Source organism: Doryrhamphus excisus, linkage group LG13 (genome assembly GCF_037039965.1).
Source record: "Doryrhamphus excisus strain RoL-2023G ecotype Guam linkage group LG13, RoL_Dexc_Guam_v1.1, whole genome shotgun sequence".
Lineage (NCBI taxonomy): Eukaryota > Metazoa > Chordata > Actinopteri > Syngnathiformes > Syngnathidae > Doryrhamphus > Doryrhamphus excisus.
Genome location: NC_136369.1, coordinates 1,191,060 through 1,212,970, shown reverse-complemented (window position 1 = coordinate 1,212,970; position 21,911 = coordinate 1,191,060). Strand labels below are relative to the sequence as shown.

Genomic DNA, 21,911 nt, shown 5'->3' with positions numbered 1-21,911 from the left:
AACCGCTCGCGGCTTTACGGCCCGTCACGTTAGCCGCTGAGCCTTTGTTCTCCGCCGGCGAGACGAACAAATCCAGCGCATTTCCACTCAAACTGCTTGGAAACGCAAACGCGAGACGGTCGGAAGCGGCGCAGGAAAAATGGCACGCATGACTGGCTGCCACCAGCAGAGGCGCCGTTGGGCCAGGTCGCCTGTCGTAATAATCCTATTGTTGATGGAACCATTGAATGGATGGCTAACATGAACAGAACCGTCACCTTCAACCTGAGGCACGTCCCACACCATGACGTTACGCCTTTACAAGCTAGCATTTTGATAAATATTTGCATTTGGATAAATATTCAAAACAATGAGTCAGAGCTTATCTTCCTGTCACTCACACACCAGTGGCGTCTGGAGGCGCAGCCGTGACTCTACCTTACATGATGAGGCTGTTAAGACTGTTAAGCAGGATATATTGTGAGTTGATTCACTTCTTGTTTTCAAAGTAAAATCACTATTTTTTTTGTACGTGAAAAGTAAGGGGGTGTTTTATTTTGTGAAAATAACCCGGAAGTGCGTTGCTCACTAGCTAGCTTAAATTTTGCAGAATTCATCTGAACAAAATTGTAAACGGTTGGTATTTGGACAATAACAATAATAATAATAAATGTCACACTCGGGATCTAAACGGCCACTTTCTCGCCTGATTTAAAAAAAAATCTCAATAAAGTGATATTTAAAGAGTTTAGAGCTAAAGTGATATCAGCTTCGGCTGGGGTAGGAGGAGCAATGCATTGTGGGTTATCATGTAGTAGCTGCAGTTTTGCATACTAATGGATTGGGTATGCAGTATGGAGTGTGGATAGTAGTACATGGGAGTATGTAGTAGTTAGTATGCGGTTTCGAACACAGCCAATGTCTGTTTAATGGGAAATGTTACAACTTGATTTGGAACTGTTTCAGAAGGGAAGATAAAACGATCATCCATTCAATCAGTAAATGTCATGTAAATAGTTAGTAATTGAAATGAATTAGTGTAAATAAGTGAGGAAAAGTGTTTTATACTGTTTATTTCATTATATTTGGTTAAACTGCTTGTAAAATGTGAATCTGTGGTCGAGCAATGATCATCAATTAGCCGGTGATCGATTGCTTTTGTCTCCGACCACATACCCTGGGACGCCATGACACCGGCGTTCACAGTGGAGGAAACACCACAACTTCATGTGTCGTCATTTCTCCCCATATCAGGTATGTTGTCACTGCTAAAGGATGGTAACATGACTGTAATATGTCACCTTGGACATGGATCTGGATGGAAGCATGAAAAAGACGAACTTGAGTAGTTTTGTAACTCGTTTTCACAATGGAGGAAACACCACAACTCGAGGTGTAATCATTTCTCATATCAGGGGCGTAACATCACCATTTCTTTCTTCAAGTAGTTCAGCTCCCAATCTGAGCCGATTCAAGGACTGAAAGAAGAGAAGGTCAAAGCAAGCAGCTAAATTGCTCCAAGTCCTAAATCTGTTTTTTGGAGGTTTTTTCAGGCTTTATTGAGTCGGTCCCAGGTGGTCCGGTACATTGGTCCAGTGGTTCTTGCTGCCGGAGGTTAAGTTGGCTTTTGAATGTTCTTATTAAGCTTCAGCAGCCTGGCAAACGTTGGCGAGATGAAACCTTAAATGTTTTCAGCAAGTTTCAATAAGTGTCAAAGGTAGCACAGTAGTGTATTGAAAGTGTGTTGGCCTCCATGCTGGAATTTAGACGGATTAAAAGTGTTTTTAGCAAGCCCTAGTGTGTGTGTGTGTGTGTTTAGCTTTAATGCTAACGAGTGGTGTTGGTGTCCTGTTCAGGGTGTGTAGCGAAGCCTGCTTTTTATTCAAAGTGGTCGGTTGCATGTCTTTTTTTGTGTGCACATTAGCAGAGCTACCATCTGTATTTTAGGGTGTGTAGCGAAGCCTGCTTTTTTGGTGGCTGTAGTCGGCCAGTTAGCTTCGCCTACAGTCTATCATTGCACTTCACTTTCTGTGCTCTTCCTTTAGCCATTTGTATGCTTGCAAATCCTTCATTTAGGCAAAGAAATGCCCAATGTTTGATTAAGTAGACCAACATTTATGCGCAATACACCGTATTTAAACACAAAACTGATTTATTCATATAAAATCATGATAGAGTGAAGATGCACAATTTGAAGTGCGAAGTGGTGAGGGATTACAGTCATCCTTTGTTTATTGTGACCGTGAAATGGAATTCCTTATTTATAACGGGAATATTTTAGCAGTTAGAGCATAGGAAACCTGTTTACAACATGATTAGAGCCCTGTAGACATGAAATAATACCCCTATAGTCACAGACTCCTACTTGGCGGAAATTCCCTTATCGCCATGGGTTCTGGAGTCACAATAAACGAGGGATTACTATTACTTTTACAAACACCTTCAATACCAAGGACCAAGTTTTTCCCTTTTCCAGTCAGGAACTGATATTTTCCTGAAACTTACCCATGTTCTACTGAAGAACAGAAAACAAAGTCTAATCTTTCTTTTGGTAGGTTCCATGTCCATACAGCCATAGAACACAACATTCCGTGTGCCTTGAAAGATGAGTCCAAATGGTGAAAAATGGCTGGGATTGAACGAGTTCAAAGGTCCTTTCTGCATAACAGCGGACCTTGAATGCGTTTATGGCAGCACGGAGCAAAGAGCGTCAAATGCGTTGTGGCATCTTGCATGTTTTTGTCACCAGAGGTCAAACAGGGTTTGAGGCCCATCAGAGGAAAACAAGGAGGGAGGTCACTAATCTATTTCTGATAAATTGCCTTTCTTCCTCCCGCTCGTCACAACCTCAAAGCCTTGTTCTCGCCCACTTAAGGCCAATCATGAAATGTATGCGCGAGGCGAAGCAGGTGATTAATCAGAGCGGACATGCATGCCGACCGGTGCCAGTGCACATCGCGCGGCGTGGATGCAGCGGCGGCGCCAGCCGGATCCAAAACGCCAATGCGGCTTTAGCGAGCGAAAGCCGAGCCCTGGTCTCCAAACCCCCGAGCCAGGCGTGGCTGCCAACGTGTGCTGTGGCCAAACCTTATTACCATTCATTAGCGGCGCTCCAAATGTCCGCGCGCGTCACTCACAGTCAGTACGCCGACGGTCGCACGTCTGCTTTTCACACTTCTATGTGAAGATCTACAATCCCATCTTTGGCCAAACGCTCATCGTTATTTTCGTCATAAAAACGACATGAGGGTGTCACATGACTTAAAGCCACAGCTCTTACAGGGGACCTATTATGCTCATTGTATTTCTATTGCTTTTGAGAGCTTCCAGAATCTGCACCTATCCAACTGTATTTCTTTGGATTTCTGTTTTAATGTATTCCACCCACGGCCCGCCTCCTGGCACGCCCACTTCACTGTGATTGGTCACACCTCAAGTGCTGCTAGCTGCAAACCCAACTTTATAGGACTTGGTAGGCGGTATAGGAGTTGATAATAAAGGGCGATGTATCTTCATAAAATACCCACTTTTGACTCCCAGTCAATCCCATCCGGGTGTAGAGACTGGAAGTCCCAGGTTTCTCCAATGGTAAGTAGCTTTAGCATTGGAGCTGAAACTTTGGCATGTTTAACACCAGAATGCAACAGTTTTTTTTTTATTGTAATTTTTGGCAAATTAGGCTCGGAAAAGTAACAACAACGACAATACTATGGACATAAAGTGCAAATATTATAGGAATAAAGTAATAATATGACAGCAAAAATGTACCACAATAAAGTTAAAAAACAATTAATTTTACAAGAATAAAGCCAAAAAAGTAGGAGAGGAAAATGTTGCAGTTTTATGAGAATGAGCATGTAGTATTATAAGGAAAAATCATTGAAATAATTTTACTTGAAATACAAAAAATGTTTTTATACATTTATTACATTTATCATTTTTAGAAAATTTGGTTGTGGAAAAAATTATTATGAGAATAAATCAAGATATTATGGAAATAAATTCATAATATTATGAGAAGGATTTTTACCAGGAGAAAGTTGAAATAATTGAGTTTTAAAAAACAGAAGGAATAAAATAAATAAAACCTGTCGTTCTATCAAAGTAAAGTCTAAATAGGAAAATAAAAATGAGGAAAACATTTCGTCAACCTATAATATTATGAGGAAAAATATATATATTTTAGTAGAAATATGTGAAACAAAATACATTTGCATTTTTGGGGAAATGACATCGAGAATAAAGTCCAATATTGTGAGAATAAAGTCCATATATTAAGGGAATAAAGTCATAATATAACGAGAAGAACATTTATGAATATTATTGAAGAACAAATGAGAAATATATGTGAAAAAAACAGCAAAAAGGATGAAAAAGTGAAGTTGATATTATTCATAGGCTTTTTCAGCGACATGACGAAGCTGAGATGCAGTTTTTTTTCCTTAACTTCTAAGCACATAAGAAAATACCAGAGTGGAAATAGCATCCTTTAATCTCACTGGCTGGGAGCCCTTGGACACCCCCGCTTTATGGTCTTCACTTCCATGTGATATAGTGTCGGTGATATCTTATATCTAATATCATCTTTTCATGCCTTGCTTCAGTCTGCATGCTGAGGATAAAAATGACTACGGTGCCATAAAGTCCAAAGTAAAATGTGCTTTTTAATTTATGGTCCTACAGACAAAAATGTCCAAATGTGTCACAGAAACGTTCATCACAATATAGAAATATGTAGCGTACATATGAAATCAATCATTGGCCCATCGTGGACGTTTGGGACGAACTCACAGGGGTGGAAGTGTGAAGGAGAAGGAAAAGTCATTTGGGGGATTTGAATGAGGTCTTGGCAGAAAGGGGCAATCCAGTGGTTGGAGAGGCCGAACTCTGTCTGTATATGCATCTATCTTTCCATCTATCTATCCATTCATCCATCCATCTGTCCATCTATCTATCCATCTATCCATCCATCCATCCAACTTCTCACGTTCAAGTTGGAATTCATGAGGCGTCCTCCAGGAAGGACGATGGTAAGGTGAACGTGTGACGTCGTAGCTTTAAGTCGGGGTAATGGGTCGCATTGTGTTGGGATGGAGTGTAAAGGTGACTATAGGGGTGCTATTTCCTGTCTCCGGGGCTCTAATGATGTTCAAAACTGTATTTAGAAGGTCATAAGTAGGTTTTCTAAATATTTTATTCTGGTGAAAAACAATGGATTTTCAAGCATTAAAAAGGCTACTTGAAGAGCGTAAGCTATTTACTGCTGTGTACGTGTTGATCATGCCTCAGGTTTATTGCACGGTTTATTGCACAGGATTTTGGAAGAATTTATCTGACAGCCGCAGGAAAGAAAGACCCGAGATATCTGTCCTTCACACATTTGTATCATCCTGAAAACGGACAAAAACAACAAAAATATTACTCTTGATGATCCCGTACCGGTCTTACCCTTGGTATCAATATTTGGTGTATTTGATACTCGCTGATGCCAAAGGAATTTAAAAGCGATTATTGATTACGTAGTCGGACTGCAGCAGTAAACACACAAAAGTGAGCGTTACGGTCTTGGTAAAGACACAATTGTTGCTCTTTTGTTGGATCTCATTAGATTGTGCAGATGTAGCCAGTCAAGTGTGCAGTGATGCATATGAAGCATCCACACAGGAGGATGGCCGCTGGAGACAATAAGAATCTCACTGAGTGGTTATTTGAGTGGTGACCTTCGTGTAAAGCTGCAATCTTCCTGTTACCAAAAAAAACCCCAAGGCTTGCTGTTGAGAAAACAAGCATCTCCTCAAAGACCATCACGCCTTCAAATCATTCAACCGGCTTGTGGCTCAACTGCAGGGTTGCTGGTTCCATCCTAAATAAACCAAAACCAACAACGGAGACTCATGGACATGACGCCTCTGACCCGCCCCCTGGCTGGATGTACCCGCCCCTGGCTAGATGTAACCCCCCTTGGCTGGATGTAAGATGTACCCTCCCCGGCCTTGTAAACCAAACAAATAAATCAAAGGCTTCACTACACAGCTTAAAGCCTGAACCTCAAAACAAATTTTAACCAGGCTTCGCTACACATCTTAAAATAAAGCCAACTCCAGGCCAACTGTCACCAATTATGCTAAATAGCTCTAATGACGTGTGTCCCTACGGCCTCTTTATGCATATCAAAAAAGCGAAATCATCACCAGGCTTCGCTACACATCTTAAAATAAAGCTTGGTCCAACGTCAGGACACCATTAAAACATCATTTTGTGAAATTGGTGATGTTTGACATTGTACCAGGTTTTATTTAAGACAGCATACAATTATTTCATCAATTATTTTCTGTCATACGCCCCCCCCATTTGAAATACTAGCGAAACTGATGACATTTATTCATGTACCTGTACTCTACAGACCGAACGTAAAGTGAAACCAGGAAAATGCAACCAAATGGAGAGTAAACTAGATACTATTCAAGAGTGCATGTTGAGTACTATAAATGAGTACAAGTTGGCAGGTCTGCATTGAAATGAAAGCCTCTCTACTACCAACGATCCGTCAGTCAGACGTGGGAGTTTAACTCTGACCATTTAGTTTTTCTTCAGCAAATATGCTAACATAGCATAATGTTGCTGCAAAGTGGATAGAAGTACACAATAGCTTCTTGGACACACACACGAACACACACACACAACACACTTTAATTCCTGCATCAATGCCAGAGTTTGGGTAACAGACTTCCTGTTAAAAATTCCAGACTATGACTTTTAATCCTATTTTATACATCAACAAGGGGGTGTCACCTTAAATGGACAGAATAGATGACGCTAAAGGTCGCCTCCCGCTGCTATCGACATAAAAGTCATTGACCAAAGTCCATTATTGGCTCAAAAAAAGGCTGCTGCGTTCAAGTACACTGGGACGTTGCCGCATTAACGCTAGTGTATTTCTAACAGCAGATGAGCTTTATCAAATGAGCTCGTCAGACACAACGAATGAGACTTCAGTTGCTTAGTCATGCGTTTTGTTTACTGGGACGTTTTGAGGTCAGACCTCGTCAACCCTAACTGCCATAATTCCCAGCATCCTCGAATGCAACACAGCTCCACAATGAAGGTTGAAAGACGCTTTTTTTGTGGGCTGCAGCCAGCTAAACACAATTACCAAATATTCTCTTTGTTGCCTTTATGACTGCGCATGCCCTTGCTTGTCAGGTACAAAGCTGTGCTCGCTTTCACTTGAAAAGTATGAAAAAAGCCTCGAAGAAGAGAGCTCGAATGTCCTTACTTGTTGGGGCTCCCACGGCCGTGGAGCAACAGCGCCGCTCGCTGGTCGAAACTGGTCACTACAAGCTGGAGTCATGTGTTTTTGTCAATCAGATGAGCGCTAGGGAAAAGGTGATGATTGGCTATTTAAATTATGTTTCAAATAGGATGCCAGGGGGTTAGGTGCCCTCCCTCCCCCGCCCCGCCCCCGGCGTGGGGAGTCGTGCCTTCCTGTTGGATGACTTTGCCTCCACTCGCCAAAAGTTAAAGCAAGGCCGCAAAGCAGACAGCTGACCTCTCACCCGCCCGTGAGCATCCTTCAGGCTCCTCCCCCCGGCCAGGCCAGGTCAGACCGGGTGTGGATCTGATATCGTGCCGGCGTCGGGCCAGCGTCGTGCCGAGCCAGGTCCAACAGGGTCCAACAGGCCCGCTTCCCGTCGGCACACCGGAGCAAGGTGTTATGTAGAGCACGCAGGGATGGATGTAGGAGGACCCGGGCGGACGAGACCCGGCCATCCACCGCTGGCAGCCCGCGGGGAAGGACAGGAAGTGCCCCCATCACTTGGACAGTCATTAATTAGTGGGCCACGACGAGGTGGCGGGTTAGACTAATTAGCACTCAGCTGAAGATTTGGCCACCATTTCACTGCCTGTGGCGTTTTTGGATCTTTTTTGCATCTCCACGCCAAAAATACCTGATTATAAAACTCCAGGCTTTTTTTTTTACTTCATTTTGGGGGAGATTTCAGATGCTCTTTATCAGCACCTACAGGACAGGAGAAGAACTACACAATGATGGAATACAGTTCATATCATCTCCTCATGTTTACTTCTTCTATTGCAGGGTAGTCTCCGTTTCTGATCACGTTTTCATTTTCCAAATATTTTAGCTTTCCAAAAATTGCAACTTTAGTTTCTCGAGTTTTTTCTCATTTCACGGCTGTAAAAACTCTTTTAACTCTATGCGACCCAAATGACATTATTCCTCCTCTTTTTCCTATTACGTTTATTCTCGTTATATCACAAGATTTCTCTTGTTGTTGGTTTATTATTTTCCAACAATTTCAACTTTTTTCGTGTCAACTCTGTTCTCATACGTTATTCCCTTAATAATATGATTTTATTCCCTTAATAATATGACTTTATTTCCATAATATTTACATGTTATTCCCTTAATATGTTGACTTTATTCCCTTAATAATATGACCTTATTCCCTTAATATGTTGACTTTGTTCCCTTAATAATATGACTTTATTCCCATAATATTTACCCGTTATTCCCTTAATAATATGACTTTATTTCCATAATATTTACATGTTATTCCCTTAATATGTTGACTTTATTCCCTTAATAATATGACTTTATTTCCATAATATTTACATGTTATTCCCTTAATATGTTGACTTTATTCCCTTAATAATATGACCTTATTCCCTTAATATGTTGACTTTGTTCCCTTAATAATATGACTTTATTCCCATAATATTTACCCGTTATTCCCTTAATAATATGACTCTATTCCCTTAATAATATGGCTTTTTCCCATAATATTTACATTTTATTCCCTCACTATGTTGACTTTATTTCCTTAATAATATGGCTTTTTCCCGTAATATGTACATTTTATTCCCTTAATAATGTGACTTTATTCCCTTAATATTTACAATTTATTTCCATAATATTTATGTTTTATTCCCTTAATAATATGACTTTATTACTGTAATATTTACATTTTATTCCCTTAATGATATGACTTTATTCCTGAGTATTTTGACTTTATTGCCATTATAATGTTTACTTTATTTATTTATTCCCCTAATATTAACGTTTTCCCCAAATGAGAACTTTGGAGGATGGAACGCCATCTGCGGGACCTCCAAGCTGGCATTAGCGCCCCCTGTTGGCCAGGGGATGTAATTACTGGGTAGGTGTACCTAATGTTGTGACCGTGTCTGTGAAGCTCTGCCAGAGGATGTTAGGATGTAGAACAATCATGGTGCTCCCCAGCGTGCGGTTGCCAGCTGCACAACACAAAAAAACCACATTATGTTCATTCCCTTTTTTTATGTTCATTTCCAATTATTTGGAAAGGAAGCGACGGGAGGTCAGAGTTCAGGGTGTGGAGGAGAACGCCCCCCCCCCCCCCCCCTCCCGGAGCTGCCATATAGGAACTGGAGCGTATGGCTTGCCAGATGTTTGCTCACACGGGCAACGTGGGACCGAGGCGTCCACTTTAATGTGCTCGGTGTCCTCCAGCAGCGACGTGTTCTGAACTAAAGAACCAACATCTGGCTGGAGTGGCAGCGCTTTAAAGCGCATGCAGAGCTAGATGAAGACCACCCAAGTGCAGCTACTGCCATGTTGTTTTGTTGACAGATGCGGATGTCCATGATGTCGCACGTGAGAAGGTTCCAGAAGCCATGGCGTTTCTCTTCGCCACTTCCTTCACTTTTGTATGCAAATTGGTCGTTCTTTTCACGCACGGCTCCGTGCTGCATCTTTGAGGAGGAATGACCTTTGACCCCTTTCTGGAAATATTACCATCGTTTTGTCATACCTGCCGCTCCATGCATGCAGTGAATATAACATATAATTAATATATGTTGGATTGTGGCGTTGCTTACGGCTGCCCAGCATGCCTTGCGGCACTTGCTTTGTAAAAGGTTGCTAGGATGAGGTGTTGACTTGGCACTCTGGTATTAGTCTCTGGTAGTCGCCGTCCTTCATGTCCTTCCTGGTCTGTTCCGTGCTTCCTTGTCATCAGGCGATCTCTGGAAGGACCACGGAGGTTGGACCTTTGACCTTCTTGTGTTTCATCAGGTCATCGAGGGGAAAAGAAATCCATACACTTGAGCCGCTGTTGGCATGCTACATAAACTAGCTAAAGGCTATATTTGAGTTTAAAACTAAATAAATGAATGTAAATTTGAAATTAAAATGACTTGGAATTGTTAAAATATTGGTAAAACCGTAAACCCCAAATGGTGCAAATAATGCTAGAGGTCATATCTTTGGAAAAAGCAACTCAAAGCAGAAACGCTACACTTAAATCTTAAATTAAAGACAAATTAAATCATTGTTTTTTCATGTAAATCATTTCTGTTTGCGTATAAAGGCTAAATGATCCAAATACATTTGACCCCTGCAGCTATTGGATAGAAAATGATTATAATTCTTAAATGATCAATATTGCATTTGTGTAAAATAAAAAATAAATAAATGAAATACTATCCTTTAGCTACTTGTTTTATTTTAATATTTTTAAGCTGTTTATTTTCCACATAAACGTCTGATGCTGTGGAAGCCACGTTTGTGTAAAAAGTGTTATTAAATAGAAAGAAACAGCTGATATTGCACACTTCAATGACACGTGGAATGTTTTATTTCCAAGTGGAAGACTGAGAAGGCGCTACTCCCTTACTGGCCACCGGGTGGCAGCAAAGAGCAGACCAATGCGATGCTGGAATGGAATGGCGTCTGTGGCCTCATTCAATTTGACTCTTTATCCTTTCCGATTAATCACGTCACGGGCTGGGGGGGGGGGGGGTTGCTGATTCCTTACTGATTAATGAGGGTGGGGTTTGTACCCGCTGTACATATTTCATATTTTCTATAGGTGCATGAATGGGCTCTCACGCACGTGGAACAGCTGACCTGTCACCTTCCGGTTCATGCCGTGTGAGAGCTGGAGATGATGCTTTGGGAGATGATGCGATGCTCCTCGGTGATGCTGCGTCAGAGGGGGGTGGGCTTGGGGTTGGGGGGGGGCATGCCAGCGTTCCAGTCTGAGAAGTTGTGTCTGCATCCAAGCAGACTGAAAGCATGGCCGAAGACAACCAAAGCGTTTGCGCCAACGACTCCGGGACCGCGTCGGACCTGTTCAGTAACCTGGAGGACATCGACGTCTCGGCGGACGGGGGTCCCCACCTCCGGGTCCTGGTGTGCGTCGTGTACTCCGTGGTGTGCGCCGCGGGTCTGGCGGGCAACCTGCTGGTCTTCTTCCTCATAGGAGCCAAGCCGGAGAGGAGGTCGTCCAGGATGGACCTCTTCGTGCTGAACCTGGCGCTGACGGACCTCCTGTTCGTGCTGACGCTGCCCTTCTGGGCCGCGGACACGGCCCTGGACTTCAGCTGGCCCTTCGGGGACGCCATGTGCAAGGCGGTGCTGTCCGTCACGGTGATGAACATGTACGCCAGCGTCTTCTTCCTCACGGCCATGAGCGTCACCAGGTACCTGGCGCTCACGTCGGCGCTCCGCGGCACCTGCGCGCACTCCTGGAGCTCCGACAGGTGGACGTGCGCCGTCGTTTGGAGCCTCGCCGCCGTGGCCACGCTGCCGACCTCCGTTTTCTCCACCGTCAGCCGCGTCGGCGGAGAAAACCTGTGCCTGCTCAAGTTCCCCGGCGGGCAGAGCTGGCTGGCGGTCTATCACATCCACAAGATCCTGGTCGGCTTCGTGGTGCCCATCTCCGTGGTGTGCGTCAGCTACGTCAAGCTGCTGCGCTTCGTCCGCAGGAGGAGCATGAAGTGCGGCAACCCCAAAAGGAGGTCCCGGGTCACCAAGTCCGTCACCATCGTCGTCCTGTCCTTCTTCCTGTGCTGGATGCCCAACCACGCCGTCACCCTGTGGAGCGTCCTGGTCAAGCTCAACGCCGCCAACTGGGACAGGACCTACTACGTGGTGCACACGTACGTCTTCCCGCTCACCGTGTGTTTGGCGCACACCAACAGTTGCCTCAACCCGGTCATCTACTGCCTCATGAGGGCCGAGTTCAGGACCAGGCTGAAGCTTCTCATCCACGGGGGGCGCACGGCGGACCGCTAGAATCCCGGGACGCGCGGCGTGCGTAAAGGGCGTAATTACGCGGGGCTTGGGGGCGTTTTACGCGCATTGGGGAATCTTTTAGCAAGCCGGGGTGGCCGCTGACCGCTGTGGGCCACTACTTGGTGGTGGTGATGGGGGGTGGGGTTGGGGTGGGGGGGTCCAAATGTCCACATTGGCCTTTCATATCTACCACAAACTATTAGGGTCACATTGAAAAGCAATAATAATCTCAGATTTTCTGAATTCACAACTTTAATCTGAAAATCTCAGATGATTATTTTTTCAATGTGGCCCTAATAAATTAAAATAAATAAATGAAAATATATTTAATTTAATAAATTAAATTCACGGGAAAATGTTGTACATTTATGAGAAAAAAAGTGTTATAATAAAATGTAGATACAATTATTATTTTGGACCAATGCTCAGCCCATCCCAGGTGTAACCCATCGTATGCTGGCCAAACACCCCGCCAGTTATCCTTGGCATGTCCAGGGGTCAGCAACCCACGGCTCCAGAGCCGCATGTGGCTCTTCAGCCTCTTTGTTGTGGCTCCCGTCGTAATGCTCAAGTATTTATTTACCCCAGAGTGGGGGAAATATGCATCTTTGTCATGAGTAACTTTGTCATCATGGCAGTCATTTGAATTTATTGCAAATGTTGATCCGTGGGATGCACGGCCATCTCATCACCATTCACTGCTGGTCCTGGAAAGACCCCCCCCCCCGACCCAAATTTTGGATGATGACACAAGTTTCACCAGCTTGGCAGTGACATGGACAACATGATGCAGTTCCGCTAGCCGTTTGTCAAGGTCGATGTCGTGTTTGACGCTGTTGGTCTTGATGTTTTGGTGTTACATGATGTTACTTGATGTTACATGAACCTTGTTATGTCTTATAACTTATATGATCATTCTTTTCCATAGAATAAATGTGTCCATGCTGGTTGCTGGTGTGTTGTTTTGGGAGATGCTGGGGAAAGAAAGGATGGTCCTGGTCAAGAATAGCGTAAGGTGAGAATTGTGATGAGAAGTGTGAGGGAAGGGGTAGGTACCCTGAGGTACCCTCATACCATATAGGTAGTTCTACTCATAATACTATGAAAAGAAAATTGACGAAAATAATTTGAGAAGGAAAACACGAGGCAAAGGGTAAAGTTGATACTAATAATATTTTTTTCAGTTATATGACCAAGATGAGTATACAGATAAAAAAATATATACACATACAACCGCTGAGCGGTGCTTAATTTACACAATAGCAAAATTGCATCCGTTCATTTTTCACAATAAACCCTCGTTCAAATGTAAAGTTTTCTGGAACTTGACACCGGCCAAGCATTGAGTATTGATGTTTTGACAATTTTTTTCTTTTGAATAAATATTGCGTCTTACTGTATGTGGCGTACTATGCAACACGTCACTGTTTTTTACCATTTTAAAAATGAGCACCTGAACGCCCCGGCCTCGGCGTCACGTGACCCCGCAGCAACCAGTTCCGCTTGCATTTCGGCGTAGCGCGGCTCCGATGTCGACTTGCTTTTTATCTGGAAGACATGGACTTTGGCGATGCCCGAATTTGACCATCCAGAGATCGGATCAACGGAGTCTGTGAATGGCGCCAAAACAGGAGCCGAAACCTAAATTTCAAGAAGGTAAGTGGAGAAAATGCATGGCGGCAAAGGGGGCGGGTTTGTTGTTGTTCTTCCCCAAACAATGGCGGCACGGAGCACGGGGGGAGGCGCACAGCCGACTGGACGCACGGATAACCTCATTCTTTATTTAAGTCACATTTACGCAAATGTGACACAACATAAATAAAGTGCATCGAACGAACCGGGGCACATTACACACGATGTTACGCTAACCCCTAGCTAGCTTGTTAGAAGCTAACCATCATTTACCAGATTCTACTTCCTGTCTAAGACAGGAAGTGAACCTAAAAGCTGACAATATTGCAGTCCTTTGTGTATTAACCGTGGTTTCTTCACAGGTGAAAGAGTCCTGTGCTTTCATGGGCCGTTGCTGTATGAGGCAAAGGTATCGTGTCTATCGTCTGCGTTGTGCTGCGTGGCCATTTCTCACCTGGTTGTGCCTTTTTGTGTGTCTTGCAGTGTGTCAAGATCAGCATAAAGGAAAAGCAGATTAAATACTTCATTCATTACAGCGGATGGAACAAAAAGTGAGCTTTACCTCCTGTCATGGTATCAAACCTATTGTGGCCGACGGGGCAAAGGTGGAGCCGCATCCCAAACGCACTAAACACACGTTTCCAATTCATTCTGCAGATGCATGATATATTTTTTCTCAAACTGATACGGGTAAATTTCTACTGGTGCTTGTGTGTCCCACTGCCCCACACCCTCGGAGACACCGGTTGCAATCTGGATCACTCGCCTGATTTGTTGTGCTTGATATCGGATAGATTTTCCTTTTTGTGCTTCCCTGATTTAGTATTCTTGTTGTCTTTCAGCTGGGATGAATGGGTTCCTGAAAGCAGAGTTCTCAAATATGTGGACAGCAACCTTGCAAAACAAAAAGAGCTTCAAAAGGCCAATCAGTAAGTTGTTTTGTTTTTTACACTCGTATATAAAAACATGAAGTTTTGATGGGACGGCGTATGCGAAGCTGATCTCCAAACAGCTAAATCTAAGTCATGCCATGCCATGCCTGACTTCATGCAGTGTTAAGGTGATGTCATGTAAGCTCATGGTTCAATGTTTTGTGTCATTATTGCCACCTAGTGGCCAGAATAAGACATATCAAGCATATTTTGGTATGTTTTGACTAATTATAGTCCAGCACACAACAACCATCATTTATTCATGAATTTCTGAAAGTCCTCCCTACGGAGATGGAGTGATAAGCCAACGGTGAATTGCGATGATAGCGACATAGAGCAACATGGCACATATGGATTTGGCGACTTTGTGGACCCAAAGAGCCCCTGAAAACAAACTTTTGTACATAGAATAGTACAGTTCTTCGTACAGCCTGCTCCGTGTTTACATTTCAGTCATATCTGAAGTTCCGCTCCATCGTGGCCGTGATTAGAGGCATCTGATTGGGAATCAGCCCGAAACACCATCGCCTTGGTAGGTTGATTGCATCCCCAGCAACAATTCATAATTGCCTGAGATGATGATGGGAGCGCAAAACATGAAAAGCCAAAGAAATATGTTCAGAAATACAAAGGAACTTTTTTCCGTTGCTTTTAATCCCATTATTTCACCATCAAGAAAGAGTCTCCAAAAATGTCCAATAAGATCAGAAAAACGTGCTTGTGGCTTTTAAAGGGGTTTGACTCATCGCTGAATAAGTAGGCTTCACTGATCCCTCCTGCTACGTCTTCTTCTTCTCTGTCTGATTGGGTGTGTTACTTATGCTGCCACCTAGTTACGGGGTTGGAACACAGTCCCGGTTTATGAGTGACAGCGTGTCTATGACTTTCTCCCCCGCAGGGACCATTATGTTGAGGGAAAGATGAGAGGTTTGGCACCAAGCAAGAAGATTGCTGCTGTGCAGCAGAAAAATGTTGATCTGTAAGTTCTTACTTTGTATCACGTGTAGGACGTGTAGGTCATAGGCAGCAGCCAATAATCACAACGATGTAGCTCAACCTGAATGCTTCATGTCTTTGCACTCTAGGAAAGTGAAAAAGGCAAAGCAGAAGAGTAAGTCAAGTCTTTTTCTTATGTGTCCTAAGTACCATGATTGTATGCATTTAAGTATAGTATATAGTAGTATTTGATGTGTTTAGCCCCAGGACCAGGCGAAGGTACTAGCAGTGGAGAAATGCCGCAGGGACCACGGAAGAAGCGTGCACGTGTGGATCCAACTGTGGAGAGCGTAAGTATCATCAATATCTTTTATTATGTTTGTGTTGGGTTAGCATGCTGGCCACACGGTCGGGAGGTCAGGAAGACCTGGGCTTCAATCTCCACTTGGTATTACCTGGCGACTCCATATTGTCCATAGACATGAATGTGAGTGTGGGTGGTTGTTTGTCTAGATGTGCCCCCGACCCTCGCCCAAAGACAGCTGGCATAGGCTCCAGCACAGCCACGACCCTAGTGAGGATAAGCGGCATAGAAGAAGAATGATTGACACCCCAAGTGTCAACATGCGGATGCTATGTGTAAGTGAATGAGTTTATGTGGACCAACACAATAAACAATAACAAAGGAATGACAGACACAATGCTAACACTGGCACATTAAAAGGACAAAAGTTTGGCAGCTCAATAAGTTGCATTGTTAAAAAGCCATGCAGGGTATTGGTCCGGGAGCGGAGATGCCAACGTGACTGATAGAGACTGAATGAGCACAATGGTTGTCATACAGCAGGCGCATCACGGAGGCCTCAAAGATGTGCGCACAGCGTGGCGTCAGCGCTCCTCCGAGGGAAAGAATGGCAGATTTCCCAGCCTTTCATTCAGTGGAGATAACGATCCGGTGCACAGAGCGGCGGAAGATGAGTCTGCTGCAAAGCTGCGCTCCCACTCGGCGCACCCTTTTTATTGTGTGGTAATGTGTGGTGTTGTGTTTGTGTCCAGGAAGAGATGTTCACCAACCGTTTGGAGGTGAAGGTGAAGATCCCCGAGGAGCTGAAACCCTGGCTTGTGGACGACTGGGACCTCATCACGCGCCAGAAACAGGTTCACACTCTCACACACACACATTCTGTGATTAACGGAAAACTGCACTTATTTTGGAATTTTGCCCATCAAGGTGAGACATGAGCACCCACATCAGATAAAAAGAGGGAGCCCATTAAAGGGGACCTATGACGCTCATGTTGGGTCTTTGTATTGACTTGTGGACTCCTATAGAGCAGCGACTATAGTCCATAACCCGCACACAAAGCTTTCTACATCTTCCAGAATCTGCACCTATTCCAGCTGCATTTCCTTGGATTTCCAAAATGCTTTGTTTTAATTTATTCCAGCCACGGCCCGCCTCTGGGCACGCCCACAATAACTGGTCCCACCCAGCTTGGACAACTCGAACAGCTAGCTCGTGATGGTGTCTAGATCTATGAATGTAGATGTGAACTATGAATGTCCACGGCAAAAGTATTCAAAGTCAGCATCTCATGCTGCTTTAATCAGCCGTGGTGTGCAAGGAGTTTCCACTCAACCAGATCCTAATGGCAGTGGTGCGTTCAGGTGCATCACGAATGACAATCCGCAAAGTGTCACCTCCTCTTGTTGTCCAACAGGCGTCCAGCATGTCTGTCCTTGTCTTGCAGTTGTTTCGCCTGCCTGCTAAGAAGAATATCGAGGGCGTCTTGGAGGACTATGCCAACTACAAGAAGTCCAAAGGAAACTCTGACAATAAGTAAGACAATATGCAGTACATTCTGTCCTGTAGGCTAAAAGCTATATAGCTACATAACAATCATTTTGGGTTATGCTATTGATATCAGCAGTAAAGGGCTGGATAAAATACTCTATTGTGCATATACTGCATCTCTAATTTTAAGTGTTTCCACAATCACATCTTCATAAGAAGAACCAACAGTCATCTCATGAAAGTCCATGAGAAGCATTTGATGTGATGTCTTGCCCCCCCCCCCCAAACCATCCAGGGAATACGCCATCAATGAAGTGGTGGCTGGCATTCGTGAGTACTTCAATGTCATGCTGGGCACCCAGCTCCTCTACAAGTTCGAGAGGCCGCAGTACGCTGAGATGTTAGCCGAGCACCCGGACATGATGATGTCCCAGGTGTACGGGGCGCCACATCTGCTACGCCTTTTTGGTAAGGACGCTAGCACAAAACACACACAAAACACACACGCCACGCCTGAATGCTCGCTCCAAGCTACTAGTAGCAGCACTCGGCCCCTTCACACACAATACCCAACATGAAGTACAAAATATATATGCCGTATGTTAGGGCTGGCATTTAATCCTGATGAATCATGTCTTGTCCATAGTTAACTCATAATTAATCACAATCAATGGAGAAATGTGTTCTTAATAAGTAGAGATGGAAATCTCTGTGGTGAACCATTCGATACGCATCTAGATACATAGGTTAAGATGTGGTTCCATCGTCTGGATAGCTGTGATGCTAGCTCTAATATTTAGCATTGGATACGCACCTAGATACATAGGTTAAGATGTGGTTCCATCGTCTGGATAGCTATGATGCTAGCTCTAATATTTAGCATTGGATACGCACCTTGTAGATACGTAGGTTACGATGTGGTTCCATCGTCTGGATAGCTGTGATGCTAGCTCTAATATTTAGCATTTGATACGCATCTAGATACGGTGGTTAAGATGTGGTTCCATCATCTGGATAGCTATGATGCTAGCTCTAATATTTAGCATTTGATACGCATCTAGATACCGTGGCTAAGATGTGGTTCCATCATCTGGATAGCTATGATGCTAGCTCCAATATTTCCAACCTGTGACCCTAACGAGGAAAGCACTATAGAAAATGGGACTATGATTTACATTATCTCTCCCAAAAGGTTGCTCGATGATGTCATCCTCTAATTAGCATCATTAGCTTTGGCTCAAGTGGAGGCATTGTCATGCTATGTTTAGAGACCAAAGGTCTAAGTTACCAAGTCACTTTTTCCTGCAACTCCACGGCACCCAAAGCCCATGAACTCCACCACTGACACCAAATCAGGCATTTAGCACTGACCATGCTCCACTCCTCATTTCAACAACCTGACCTGCCCGAGAAGAAGAGCTGAACTCACTAAGGGGATCCACTAAATGGCCGTGTTGGCCTGTCCATTGATTTTCCTTCCCTGATGGGATGGACATGGATTGGGCTGAAGGAGCAAACGCGTGAGAGAAGGTCTCCAAGGCATCGTTTTCACACGTGGGTTAACCCACGCTTCATCTCTGCTGTCAGTGGTTGTTGTGTGTTGGGGGCGTGTCTTCATTAAAACCTGAGAGCCTCACTCTGCCGCTGCTTTCGTTATTTGAAATCATTGGCGGCCAGCTCTGAAGTAGAGAAGTTTAGCTTTTCAAACACCGGACTTCCTCGCTGTGCTGCACTTTTATTTCACCGTGTTTATTTAGTGGCGTTCCGTGGTTGTCTGTGTTGTGCCGATGTTGTGCCAAGATTGTTTGCACTTAGTAAACGCGGCGCCCTCACTCGCGGTGCTTCTGACAAAGTGTGTCCGACAATGAGTGCTCCTCCTCGGGCTCCACGGGACCAAGCGGTGTGAGTTTATCCACAGTGAGGCAGGGGTCTCCAAACAGTGGCTGAGCACTTTTCAAGGAGCTCTCCAAAGGCGTCCTTCATTTATGATCAACCTTTACCCACCAAATTACAAAGGGGTGGTTCGGCAGTAGTCTGGAAGTACTCTGGAGCGCTTGGGAGTGTGACCAATCACACTGGAGTGGAATGTTTTGCAAATCCAAGGAAATCCAGCTGGAATAGGTGCAGGTTCTGGAAGATGTAGAAAGCTTTCCGTGTGGGTAATGGTGTGGCGCTGCTCTACAGGAGTCCACATCAATACAAATGAGCATAGTAGGTCCCCTTTAAGACATAAACGTAACAAACCAAACAAGCTAAAACCAGTTTTCATATAAAACACTTTTTATGTTGTGGCATCCTTGCTTTCAAATGTCTTCTGTTGTGATTTTGCTCCCGCTAGTCCGAATCGGAGCCATGCTGGCTTACACGCCGCTGGATGAGAAAAGTCTGGCTCTGCTGCTGGGTTATCTCCAGGACTTCCTCAAGTAAGCCTCGACTCCCGCTTGAGCTTCATCGATTGTTCCAGCGTGACACGGTGGGGAGACTGTCGGCTGTCATGTTGCGTTCACGTGCACATTAGTGCAGTCAGGCCTGATGCACTTCCTCCACGCACGGATCGGGCCACTCCTGTTTCTCCTCAGCCTTCCCACAGGTTGCCACTCCATCACAGTTTGACTCGTTTATGGGGGTTGATTGGTGAATGCCCGCAATATATGATTAGATATTAATAAATGGGAAGTTATAGGAGTTTACCTGTTTATGAACTAGCTCCATATGGGTTTTACTATTATTAGAGCCCTCTAGACATGGTATAGCACCCCTATAGTCACCTTTACATTTGTATTACCCAAACTTGTAAAGAATTGGCTATCTTATGTATACATAAATAAATAAGATAACATAGACTCACACGTCAGTACAACAGCGTACTTCCTGGTGGCTGATAGTGTCATCAACGTAACGTTACAGACCCCTAGAGACCACATTAGAAGACTACTCTACTGCCAGTGTTTGTGGTTTGGAGAGAGAGCGAGACTCTCGATGTATTTCCATCGCTTATTAAAAAGCAGAGAACGTTCACACAGCAGCTGCTGTCGGCCACTCCGCACTGCTAAACTGCTAATAGCACGCAGCTAGCGGATGTGACGGTATGACGTCATCATTCCCTCATATCATATCTTACCGCTGTTAACACCTTATTTTGTGTCCTTTTCTGTTTCCTAATTCATCCACGTGTCCCATAAACACCCAAAGTTGATTTCTGAGGTGCTTTTGGGTTTTGAGCCCACGTTTGTATTCTTGGTGTTTTGCCAACTATTAAAAAAAAGGCTGTGATTGTCACAAAACGTTGACACATGGCCTCGCTTTCTCTCAGGTATCTGGTGAAGAACTTGCCCACGCTCTTTAATGCCAGCGACTACGAGGTGGCACCCCCGGAGTACCACCGCAAGGCCGTGTGAGCGCCCCCGGTGGACACGCCCCCCACCTGCGTCATCACCGTGGCCGCCCGAGTGCACGCTTGGATGACATTTTCTTCTCAGCAAGCCTCCCAAGAGGTCATCACAGCCAAGAGACTAAAATGAGAGGTGAAGTGAAAAGCAACTTTAGGAAAAAAAGGAGATGCCGTCTGCCATGCCTCCTTTTGGTGTGCGTATGTTGTTGCATGTGCTATTTATATTTATTTATTGGTCATCACTGCCACACCAGGAGCACCACGTCTTCTTTTTACAACCTGCGTCTTGTGTTTTTGTAAAAAACAAAACATTTCCACAGAAGGTCTACGTTTGGCGTCTTTGTTTGTGGCTCGATACCGGGGTGGCCATCGGACGGCCGCATGGTGAATAATCACGGGCTGCAACCTTGCCACTCACATTTCTATATATTTCAACATCTCATCTTTGTCATACAGCTTAAAACAATTTAACGCTTTACTCTTTTCTATTTACACTTTTAATGTTTTTTAAATTGCACAAATATTGCAATTAAAAAAATAATTTCCTGTTTTATTATATAACTTTTTCCTCCAGACTAATTTTCTAAATATTCCATTATTCTTTGTTGATACTTTATTTCTCATGTTACTATAGCTTTTTATGTTTTAACATTTCAGCTACATGCTACTAAAATTACATCATTTTTTTCGTTACATTATTCTCGTAAAGTTACAAGTTTTTGTTGTATTATGACTTTTTTCTCTTCACATTTAGGATTCATTTTTGTAAAATTATGATCCTCCTCTAACCATTTCTGCTGTTTTTTTTTTTAAATGATTAACTATTAACTATACCTAATTTTGTAAAAATTACAACTTTATTTGTTGGCACAACAAAAAAGAACATCTTTTTCTTTAGCATTATATGCTACTAAAATGGCACGACGTAATATTTTGACTCTTACAGCTAATGTACCCCGCAAGGTGCATTGTATTCAGGCACACGCACCGAGCAGGCGGTTTGACGCCACGGAGGTCTCTGGCAGATGAGCGCCCCCCCCCCACATCGCGCAGCATTTCGTACAACTCGCATGTGAAAGGTCTTGTTTACAAGTGAGGTCAGGGAAATTACGACGTTAGCATCACAGGCAGGACAAAAAAGGAGTGCTTGGTTTGCTCACCTGCACA

At 44.0% G+C, this 21,911-nt stretch overlaps 2 protein-coding genes across 2 annotated transcripts; both read left to right on the top strand.

Annotated features, from left to right (window-relative positions):
• Window positions 1-1,154: 1,154 nt before the first annotated feature.
• LOC131139845 (relaxin-3 receptor 1-like) lies at window positions 1,155-12,123 on the top strand. Its single transcript, XM_058089772.2, has 2 exons — window positions 1,155-1,233; window positions 11,048-12,123. The coding sequence occupies exons 1-2, from the start codon at window positions 1,207-1,209 to the stop codon at window positions 12,056-12,058; spliced, it is 1,038 nt and encodes a 345-aa protein (XP_057945755.2). The 5' UTR covers window positions 1,155-1,206; the 3' UTR covers window positions 12,059-12,123.
• A 1,407-nt stretch (window positions 12,124-13,530) lies between these two features.
• Window positions 13,531-21,066, top strand: LOC131139512 (mortality factor 4-like protein 1). Its single transcript, XM_058089198.2, has 12 exons — window positions 13,531-13,714; window positions 14,053-14,099; window positions 14,174-14,241; window positions 14,533-14,619; window positions 15,521-15,601; window positions 15,708-15,733; window positions 15,820-15,908; window positions 16,615-16,716; window positions 17,310-17,398; window positions 17,649-17,821; window positions 19,692-19,776; window positions 20,667-21,066. Exons 1-12 carry the CDS (start codon window positions 13,675-13,677, stop codon window positions 20,749-20,751), a joined length of 972 nt encoding a protein of 323 aa, XP_057945181.2. The 5' UTR covers window positions 13,531-13,674; the 3' UTR covers window positions 20,752-21,066.
• Window positions 21,067-21,911: the final 845 nt, after the last annotated feature.